Source organism: Poromitra crassiceps (assembly GCF_964638095.1).
Source record: "Poromitra crassiceps genome assembly, chromosome: 12".
Lineage (NCBI taxonomy): Eukaryota > Metazoa > Chordata > Actinopteri > Beryciformes > Melamphaidae > Poromitra > Poromitra crassiceps.
In genome coordinates, this window is record NC_139632.1 from 29160620 (window position 1) to 29171916 (window position 11297).

At 45.2% G+C, this 11297-nt stretch overlaps 1 protein-coding gene across 4 annotated transcripts in view; it reads left to right on the plus strand.

Moving 5' to 3' along the window:
* ephb3b (eph receptor B3b) overlaps positions 1–10623 on the plus strand; it is a 93841-nt gene extending 83218 nt beyond the window's left edge. For all 4 annotated transcript variants that reach the window (XM_083647455.1, XM_083647457.1, XM_083647456.1 and 1 more), the window contains one exon: positions 8724–10623. In XM_083647455.1, coding sequence (XP_083503581.1) covers positions 8724–8832 — 109 coding nt within the window. In that variant the 3' untranslated portion in view covers positions 8833–10623. The remainder of the gene's footprint in view (positions 1–8723) is intronic.
* The last annotated feature ends 674 nt before the right edge of the window (positions 10624–11297 follow it).

The following is an 11297-nucleotide window of genomic DNA, read 5'->3' on the forward strand; positions in this document are numbered from 1 at the left end:
ACAGCCATTTCTTACACATGAGATTACTTTTGGCCTTTTAGTCATAAATATTATTGAAAGATATTCCATATTCCAGACTGAAATGCTATAACAGAAGAATATTGGCCAGAATGACATGAACATTTGGACACTTATTCAGCGGGTATCTTGCATGTTGCGTTCAGGTGCACTGTAAAAAAAAAGAAAATTCCATCGCGGGCCACACAGGGGGCCGTATGTTGCCCATGTGTGCTTTATAGTAACGTTCAGTCAGAACTCATTTATAATTAAGCCCATAGTTAACTCATTGAATGCCAATGACGACAGCTGTCGTCAATTCAAATACTGACGTAGAGTGCCAATGACGACGGTTGTCGTCAATTGCGTTTTTTGACGGTGGGACGTGGATCAATCCCTGATACATCTCTGGTACAACTATTGTAGCTATTGGAGGTCTATAACCTATTTTACAGAACCCTTAGGTGGCGACAGTGCTCTCCACATAACAGAAAGGCAAGGAAAAAACAAAGAAGAAGTCGTTATGGAAACGGAAATCGCATCGCATCCGTATGCATCGATATGCTGAAGCACGTTACTGCAGCTGTGCCTGCAGCAGCCAATCTGCTCCCACAATTGAGCCGCTCTGTGTCGGTTGCGACAGCACATCCGCACATCCACACCGTGGAGTTATTATTCTCAACTGGAAGCATCGTTGCCGGTGACAAACACACGCGGAACGCTGTAAAAAAGCTGCACCCTTCACTGTGCGCACAGCAAACTCAGCAGAGAGCCACCACAGACAGGAGGAGGAGTGTGCAGTTGAGGCGAGGCGGGGCGGGGCGGGGCGGGGGGGGGGGGGGCACGCAGAGCAGCACGCAACACCCAGACAGACCCAGGCAGCAGGACAGGATTGACAAACGCAAGCCAGAATATCCGATGCCCACCAGCAGCAAATCAAGACCAGCAAGAAGCTGCAACCAGCAGCGCACGCAGGGGCCAGCGCTGCTGGTTGTAGCTAAAAATATTATTCTGCCAAACAAAATTCCCTGGCCTAAACTGTTTTATTGAAGGAAATTATTTTTGAGGTGTGACTACATTAGAAAAGATTAGCTTCAGAGTCAGTGTGTGCTTGAAATGTTTAATTTCACAAAAGGCCAATTATCTCAGCTTCTAGAAAAAAATTGCTGTTTTTGGATGAATCAAGCTATCTTCTCCGGCTCATAACTAAAGAACGGAAAATGGGATCAATAAACTTTTTTTTGCAGATGATAGAATAGAGTCTCATCGTTCTTTGTGCGTGTTCAGTGTTTACATAGTAATATCACACAATATTCTGTGGGCCTCGAGAAATCACTGAAAACGCTCTGAAACTCTGGCACTGGGAGCGTCCGTTCTCCAAAAGTGGCTGGCACTCAATGAGTTAATGAACTAATCATGTACAAAACACACACACAGTCACATATTTTATATACTGTATATGTTGTAAGCCTAATTTTTGCCATCACAGCTGCTTTTTACATGTATGGGATAATACAGGCTAATATACAAGGTGTCCCAAGCTCTGAGTCATTATAAACAATCAATCAAGAAGCTAATGTTCACATTCAGTCCTTGTATATTTCTCTCATGTGTTCATCACTCCTTTCCTCCTCTGTGTGTGTGATTGAGAAATGAGATGCAGGTGGTGTTCATCCTAATTGGCCTGGTCAGGTGTCAGATTGCTGCTGGCTGATTGGCTGGTGGAGAGCATTTAAGCCAGCTGATGCCATCCTGTCGCCCCTTGCTCTCCTCATTCCCAACGATGATGGCTGCTGTGCTGACTGCTGTGTTCTGTCAGGTAGGAACTGTGTGTAGACCTACTTTAGTAGTTCTGCAGAACTTTATTAAGATGTGTCTTTATCTTGGTAGACCTGTGCAGTCTAAACTGTAAATAGTTACCTTCCAGATCTACACTTTTGTACACTGTAAATAACACTTACCCAAGTAGCAGAAAGTAGGGGGAGAAGCCCTTTAGTTTTTTGTAACATTTTCTCATGTTTATTTTGTAGGAGCTTATAGGTAAGAGCTGTGTCTCTTATTTAATCCATCATTTTCTTTTCTTAGGTAAATTTAAGGTTGGGGATTAGTTTGATTGGTTAGTTGTGTTGGGGCCATGCTGTGCTCTGAAACTAAACCTGCTACTTGTGATGGTGGTTTGGCTGATCATCCTTGGGAGTGGGAAGAGTGGGGGCACTTTTGTGTTGCGGTCCGGTTCCCCGAGGCCAGTTCCTAACATAATTGGGTGCTCGTCTGCTTTTCTCATTCGTCAGCACGTCGTCTGTGTGTATATATATATTTTATGTTTGTCTGGTGGGCAGTCTTTGTGCAGGTGGTAAATGGTGTTAGTCAAGGTGGCTTTGCATGGAGCTGAGGAAGCTCATGGTGGTAAAGCTGGAGAGGTTTGTTGGAGGAGGAGCCGGTCAGAGGGGACCAGTAAGACTGAGGAGGGGCGTGACAAGGCAGGGCCATCAGTAGCACCGTTTCTCCTCTTTCTGTGTAGACTGCTACCCTACAAGAGTCTCCGTACATAGACTTGCCTGTCACTCTGACTCCCAAGCCGTCTAAGTCAGCGATACAGACGTATTTACAAGTGTCACAGAAACATTTCAAAGCCATATTGAGAAGAAGAGTTCATAGCTTCTCGACGTCGGGGTTAGAAAGCTCGTCGCTGCTCATAAATGCCTCTTTTCATCTGAAGTCTGTGCTGGTGATATTTTTTACCAAGCTTCGGCCAGAGTGGCGCTGTTGAGCGCTCTGACGGCTGGGAGCTCTAACCTGGAAAAAATATCACCAGCACAGACTTCAGATGAAAAGAGGCATTTATGAGCAGCGTCGAGCTTTCTAACCCCGACGTCGAGAAGCGATGAACCCTTCTTCTCAATATGTGGCTTTGAAATGTTTCTGTGACACTTGTAAATACGTCTGTATCACTGATTTAGACGGCTTGGGAGTCAGAGTCACAGGCAAGTCTATGTACGGAGACGGGACTCTTGTAGGGTAGCATAGTCTACACAGAAAGAGGAGAAACGGTGCTACTGACGGCCCTGCCTTGTCACGCCCCTCCTCAGTCTTACTGGTCCCCTCTGACCGGCTCTACCTCCAACAAACATCTCTACCAGCTTTACCACCATGAGCTTCCTCAGCTCCATGCACACCATTTACCACCTGCACAAAGACTGCCCACCAGACAAACATATAAAATATATATATGTGCTGACGAACGAGAAAAGCGGACGAGCCCCCAATTATGTTAGGAACCGGCCTCGGAACGGGACCGCAACACAAAAGTGCCCCCACTCTTCCCACTCCCAAGGATGATCAGCCAAACCACCTTCACAAGTCACAGGTTTAGTTTCAGAGCACAGCATGGGCCCAACAACAAACTAATCCCCAACCTAAGAAAAGGATGGATTAAATAAGACACCTCTCACCTATAAGCTCCTACAAAATAAACATGAGAAAATGTTACAAAAAACTAAAGGGCTTCTCCCTTCTACTTTACTTGGGTAAGATGTTAGTGTACAAAAGTGTAGAGCTGGAAGTAGCGATTTACAGTTTGGACTCCACAGGTCCACGAAGATAACACATCTTCAAGTTCTGAAGAACTAAGTAGGCCTACACAGTTCCTACCTGACAGAACACAGCAAAGAGTCATCATAGGTGATGAGTGGACGCATAGTTCAATTACACACTGAGGAAAGGAATGATGTGAACACATGACACAAATGTGTAATGCTATAGCAAATATAGTTTTGAATGATAGCCCCAAACTTTATTTCACCAACTTCTTGTGTCTGCACTGTTATATGGTTTGGGGATGCCAGTCACTGCCACCGATGATGGCTGCTCTGCTGACTCCTTGTTCTGTCAGGTAGGCACTGTGTGTAGGCCTACTTTGGTAGTTCTTTAGAACTTGAAGATCTGTCCTTGTCTAGGTAGACTTGTGCAGTCCAAACTGTAAATAGCTACGTTCCAAATCTATACTTTTTTTACACTAAACTCTTACCCAAGTAGTAGGAGGGAGAAGCCCTTTAGTTTTGTAACATTCTCATGTTTATTTTGTAGGAGCTTATAGGTGAGAGCTGTGTCTATTTTTTTTTTAATCCATCCTTTTCTTAGGTAAGTTTAAGGTTGGCGATTAGTTTGATTTGTTGATGTTGGGGCCATGCTGTGCTCTGAAACTAAACCTTCTACTTGTGAACTTGTGATGGTGGTTTGGCTGATCATCTTTGGGAGTGGGAAGAGTGGGGGCACTTGTGTTGCCGTCCCATTCCCCGAGGTCGGTTCCTAACATAATTAGGGGGTCGCCCGCTTTTCTCGTTCGTCAGCACGTCGTCGGAGTATATATATATTTTATGTTTGTCTGGTGGGCAGTCTTTGTGCAGGTGGTAAATGGTGTGCATGGAGCTGAGGAAGCTCATGGTGGTAAAGCTGGTGGAGATGTTTGTTGGAGGAGGAGCCGGTCAGAGGGGACCAGTAAGACTGAGGAGGGGCGTGACAAGGCAGGGCCGTCAGTAGCACCATTTCTCCTCTTTCTGTGCAGACTATGCTACCCTACAAGAGTCCCGTCTCCGTACATAGACTTGCCTGTGACTGACTCCCAAGCCATCTAAATCAGTGATACAGACGTATTTACAAGTGTCACAGAAACATTTCAAAGCCACATATTGAGAAGAAAGGTTCATCGCTTCTCGACGTCGGAGTTAGAAAGCTCGACGCTGCTCATAAATGCCTCTTTTCATCTGAAGTCTGTGCTGGTGATATTTTTTCCAGGTTAGAGCTCTCAGCCGTCACAGCGCCACTCTGGCCAAAGGCTCGGTAAAAAATATCACCAGCACAGACTTCAGATGAAAAGAGGCATTTATGAGCAGCGTCGAGCTTTCTAACCCCGACGTCGAGAAGCTATGAACTCTTCTTCTCAATATGTGGCTTTGAAATGTTTCTGTGACACTTGTAAATACATCTGTATCGCTGATTTTGACGGCTTGGGAGTCAGAGTGACAGGCAAGTCTATGTACGGAGACTCTTGTAGGGTAGCAGTCTACACAGAAAGAGGAGAAACGGTGCTACCGACGGCCCTGCCTTGTCACGCCCCTCCTCAGTCTTACTGGTCCCCTCTGACCGGCTCCTCCTCCAACAAACATCTCCACCAGCTTTACCACCATGAGCTTCCTCAGCTCCATGCAAAGGCACCTTGACTAACACCATTTACCACCTGCACAAAGACTGCCCACCAGACAAACATAAAATATATATATACACACACTCACAGACGACGTGCTGACGAATGAGAAAAGCAGACGAGCACCCAATTATGTTAGGAACCGGCCTCGGGGAACGGGACCGCAACACAAAAATGCCCCCACTATTCCCACTCCCAAGGATGATCAGCCAAACCACCATCACAAGTTCACAAGTAGCAGGTTTAGTTTCAGAGCACAGCATGGCCCCAACACAACTAACCAATCAAACTAATCCCCAACCTTAAATTTACCTAAGAAAAGAAAATGATGGATTAAATAAGAGACACAGCTCTTACCTATAAGCTCCTACAAAATAAACATGAGAAAATGTTACAAAAAACTAAAGGGCTTCTCCCCCTACTTTCTGCTACTTGGGTAAGTGTTATTTACAGTGTACAAAAGTGTAGATCTGGAAGGTAACTATTTACAGTTTAGACTGCACAGGTCTACCAAGATAAAGACACATCTTAATAAAGTTCTGCAGAACTACTAAAGTAGGTCTACACACAGTTCCTACCTGACAGAACACAGCAGTCAGCACAGCAGCCATCATCGTTGGGAATGAGGAGAGCAAGGGGTGACAGGATGGCATCAGCTGGCTTAAATGCTCTCCACCAGCCAATCAGCCAGCAGCAATCTGACACCTGACCAGGCCAATTAGGATGAACACCACCTGCATCTCATTTCTCAATCACACACACAGAGGAGGAAAGGAGTGATGAACACATGAGAGAAATATACAAGGACTGAATGTGAACATTAGCTTTGTAACTTTGAACTGTAGCTAATTGAGTTTATAATGACTCAGAGCTTGGGACACCTTGTATATTAGCCTGTATTATCCCATAACCATACATGTAAAAAGCAGCTGTGATGGCAAAAATTAGGCTTACAACATATACAGTATATAAAATATGTGACTGTGTGTGTGTTTTGTACATGATTAGTTCATTAACTATGGGCTTAATTATAAATTAGTTCTGACTGAATGTTACTATAAAGCACACATGGGCAACATACGGCCCCCCTGTGTGGCGGGTATGTGTTAGAGGGTACACACAGGAAAATACTGTCACAGAGGACTAAGAGATGATTTACCATCTAAGGCAGGGGTGGGCAACTATTTTTCATGGGGGGCCACATGAGAAACCCAGATTGTTGCCGGGGGGCGAACAAATATTGTCATGCCATAACCCATGGATGGGCAACTTTGATGATAGAGAGGGCCACAAAAAAATGTCCTCGCTACCAGATTTTGCTGAGGGCTGAACGGCGCCAGCACGAACAATTTTGGGCATTTGAAGCCAGGTTTAGAGGAATAACTCATTTTAAATTAACAATTGTGATGTCATTATTCAGTCTTAACCACCAATATTTGATCCTTTTCCTCACTCACTCCTATGTCACCACCTGCTCTCCCTGCAGGGCTTGAAATTAACTTTTTTCACCACCTGCCAATATGGCTGCTAGATTTTAAAGTTACCAGCCAATTAGAATTTCCACTAGCTGAAATGTTTTTCTTGAAATAAACCAGAATATGAGTGGGTTAATTTAAGCATAAGTATCAGTAAGTGGCCCGGGATTTTCAAAGCCTGTGTTGAGGGTCACACAAGAACAAAAATGCACTCTTGAAGCTAAATAAATCCAAAACCAACAAGTTAATTATTTAAATTTCTACTTCAATGTAGAACAGTCATTTCTTACACATGAGATTACTTTTAGCCTTTTAGTCATAAATATTATTGAAAGATATTCCATATTTCAGACTGAAATGCTATAACAGAAGAGTATTGCCCAGAATGACATGAACATTTGGACACTTATTCAGCGGGTATATTGCATGTTGCGTTCAAGTGCACTGTAAAAAAAAAAAAAAAAAATGTTTGTTGTATGTATGTTGCCCATGTATGCTCTACAGTACTGCTCTAAAGCATGCCCTCCAGTTGACCGTGGCAACTTGAAAACCGCCGTGCGCGTTTACAAACAGGAAATGATGTAATGGACGTGATGGAAATTGGAGGCCAGTGATGATCAAATAAATGAATTAGTATAATAATGATGAATAAATCATCCTCATTAGCCGCATAACAGGCGATGGAGGTGGAGGTAATTTGTTTCAATTTGACCAGGCTGACAGGTGTGCTGTACTGTGGCTCTCTGTTGCCCTTAATGGCCAGTAATTCCCTTAATGGCGCCCATTTATTATCATTTCATCCTCCGTCGCTGTGCTGCTGCTGCTGATGATGATGATGATGATGATGATGAGGGCGAAAGGTGGAAAAAAAACACAATTTATTTGTGTGAAATTGCAGTGATGCACCCCTATTTGTCTGGTTTAGGGAGGATGAATGGGCGCTGTGGACGCGCACGTGCATACATGTGTGTGTTTGTTCACGCGTGCACAGCGCCGTATGCGCACGTTTGTATTCAAATAGATGGGTCCCCAAAGCCGTGGAGACAAGCAGAGGGGCATGGAGTCTGTGTGAGTGATATTAGATGATGTGTGTGTGTGAGAGGACGCAGGCAGTGGCAGAGCCCCCGGTGGTCAGCTAATCGCTCGCCCAGACGCCGGGCCGCGGCGCGCTCTCCTCCGCGGCTATCGGCTGGGGAAAACAAACAGGCCAGCGGAAAGGAGAGGTCCCGCTGATATTATTCCACCGTGTTAAACCAACACGGACCATGACCATTAGATTAGGCCGTCTGGCTTAACGACGGCCACAGCAGGTGCCCTCTCCCCAGGCCCTTTTAACAGTTTAGTGATGTCAACTGTACGTCAACATTTGCACATTTCCCCGCTGTGTCCTCAGCCGGAGGTGAAGGCTCTTGGGATGACACTGCAGCTGGTGGCTGAGACAATAAACGTCTGAGTGCTCGGCCATCGCACTGATTTACGCTTTCCAATCCCATTTGCCGTCTTATTCGCGTGGATATTTTGTATGCGGCAGTGGCCAATTGAAAGCTGATTCACTCACACACACACAGGCCCGTTCTGAGTCTGAATGAGAGATTACTGACTGACTAATCCATCTAACATCTGACAAAAACGACTTCACACACGTTTTCCTCTGAGTTGTTGCCTGACTGGTGGACTGGTGAGCAGTGTGTGAAGTGTACCAGCTGCCTGACAGTAGCTGGGTTGGCTCTTTAATCATTAACCATCACATTATGACTCTTTGGCTGCCTCCCGCTCGCCCACCTGCCAGGCGATGGGACTATTTTGCATTAAGGCTGCGATTCGCTGCAGTTGGATGAGTGTCACTGTTTGTTGACACAGCCTCGGGAAGCCATTTTATGGGTGATTACAAAGATGTTCACCTGTCCCTGGCTCCTACCCGCCGGTGGTGACTGTTTACTTGCGTGTGAAAGTGAAATTTGCACTCGCAGCTTCTGTGCGACGTGATGTTGATCTACTTTCAATGTTTCGTGACTGAGCCACCTGTTCTTTTCTATTTTGTGTTCCAGAGACCTGCTTCGGATAGGGGTGACGTTGGCCGGACACCAGAAGAAGATCCTGGGGAGCATTCAGGACATGAGGCTACAGATGAACCAAACACTCCCTGTCCAGGTCTGAGCGACGGGACGTGCAGACCAGCCGACGGACAGCCGCAGACGGGACAAGGGGGGAGGAACTGTGCCAGAGAGAGAGCCAATGGGAAACCCTAGCTGCCTGACCCATCTCTGCCAATTAGACGCTATGAAACTGGCTTGCAGTGCCTCTGACTCGTTCATTTTTTTCTTTTTTTCCACCCCCTACCACTTCCTGTTTCCTGTGTTCGTCATCGCTTCTTTTTCCATCCAACGAGACATTCATCGGGATTCTTTCGTGTATTTTTGAAAAAGGAGGAAGAGTGAACCCCCGCTTATATCCCGTGCGTGCCTGACCGGGGCGGCTCTGGTGCGGGTTGACGTTTGCATGCGTGCGTGTTTTCGCGAGGTTGGCCAGGACCTTACAGCCCCGCCCCCCCAAATGTGAGTCTCTGACCCTCACGTGAGAGCCCTTCTCCCCGACCCTTACCCCGACGGAAAAGCCCCTCCATGGACACTTAATACGTAGTAAAGAACGGACACCCAGGTTTTCAAAAAACGAGAAAAAGTGAACGAGCGTTCACACAAAAAAAGTGTTTTGGACACAGGAAATAGAGGAGGAAATCTTTCCCGTACTAGAAGTTGTTTTACTGTGCGCGTGTGTGTTTGTATTCCCCCATCTTCATATTGAAGGTGTGTTATCTAAAAGGGCACTTGGCGGAGAAGGGTGAGGACGTTGAAGAGGAGATATGACAGGCTGGGGTCAAAGGTCAAGAAGATCAGAGGCCAAGGGGTCAAACGAGAGCAGCTTGAGGTTTCTGGACACTTGATTGGCTGCTGAGTCCCCAGCAGGTCACCTGACGACCTCGTCACCGCGACCTGAGGACACTCAGGATAGTTCATAGCTTGGGATCATCTGCTCATCAACTGTGTTTTCTACACATAAGAAATGTGGTTTTCTTGTTTGTCCACCGTTTTGACCTTTCGTTTTCATACACTTTTTATTTTTTGGGGAGATTTGTGTTTTAATGGCCGGTCAAACCCAAGTACCCCCCCTACTGGACGCTTCGTGTGACTGAGGGGGAACAAGGACTGTGGCAACACAATACAAAGACCACTTGGCCTTTTGTGTGCATTTTTGTGTGTATGTGTGAGAGAGCGAGTGCGTTTGTGTGTGCGTGGTTTAGTGTTCATGCGTGAATGTGCGAGTGTATCAAGTTGCACACAAATATACTGTACAATACAGCTTCTGCTATCTGCCACCGTGGAGAATTAACGCATGAACTGAACCATGACAAGGAGCAATTATATCTGAAACAATTACGCTATATTCTGTGGACAACTGTTAAACGTTCTTTTTTTATTGAATCCAAAAAAATGAACTTTGGATATACGGTATATATATGCATCGTACAGAAACTGAGAGCAAACCATGAGAGACACCTTACTTTCTTCTTACTATTAACCGGATTTAGAAATAATCAGAAATTCTTTCATTTCTTGACATCCCACCCTATGTATTTATTTGTACCACCCCTCCCCAACCTGACGGACTAGAGGCCATGTGGGACTGTGGACCCTCCCCAACCTGATGGACTAGAGGCCATGTGGGACTGTGGACTTGGAACAATCAGGAGGAAGAGAGACCCCAAGAGGATTCAGCAAATGAATTGATGATTATATATATTAAAAAAAAGAGGAAAACACAAGAAATTGCATATAAATTGGATATTGTATTTTTGTTGTTGTTCTAAACAGCCTGTACATGTTTTGTAACAAAAATAAGATAAATAACACAAAAGAAAAAATGGTGTTTTGACAAAACAGGAAAGTGTTGTTGTGAAATGTTTGATTCTGAGTGAAATGAGCAGAGAGCAAGTGATGAAGAGGAGCGAGATAGACGGGAGGTAGAGAGGAAGAGAGGGGAAGTATGAATGTGTAACTTGCTGGAATCAGACCTGAAGCCAACACACGCCCTCTCTCTCTCTCTGTGTGCATTTGAGTGGGAGTCTGTCTGAGTGGTCTGGTGTGTTAGCGCTAGTGTGTGTTTTCAGGTCAGCGTTTTGATTGACCACCTTAACTGGATCTTTAGCTTCCCCAATCCATTCTCAGCATCAAGAGTTTATTGTGAAGCCCTGTGCTGTTAGTGATCGTCTTCCAGGTACCTTTGATCAACTCTAAACTTCCTACAAACCCCTTAAAGGCATCTCAGTGGTTTCATCAAACATCTAAAAACGTCATAGTCTTTACCAGGTGGTCAAGCTCGGAGTTGGACGGATGAAGCCGCGGAAGTGATATTAAAAGCTGTAGTTCCTTGAATGGCCACTTGAGGCTGGCTCCAAAAGGGAATTGTTCCCTGTTCACCCCCATGTTAAAATACCCGACTTTACATCATGGTTCAAAACACGGTTTTGGTCTATACAGCTAATTTCACTTTTCATAACTGTACGTGGGGTGAATCTTTATATAACTCACCCGTTTAGAGTAAAATAGACAAGAGAAAAGTCTATG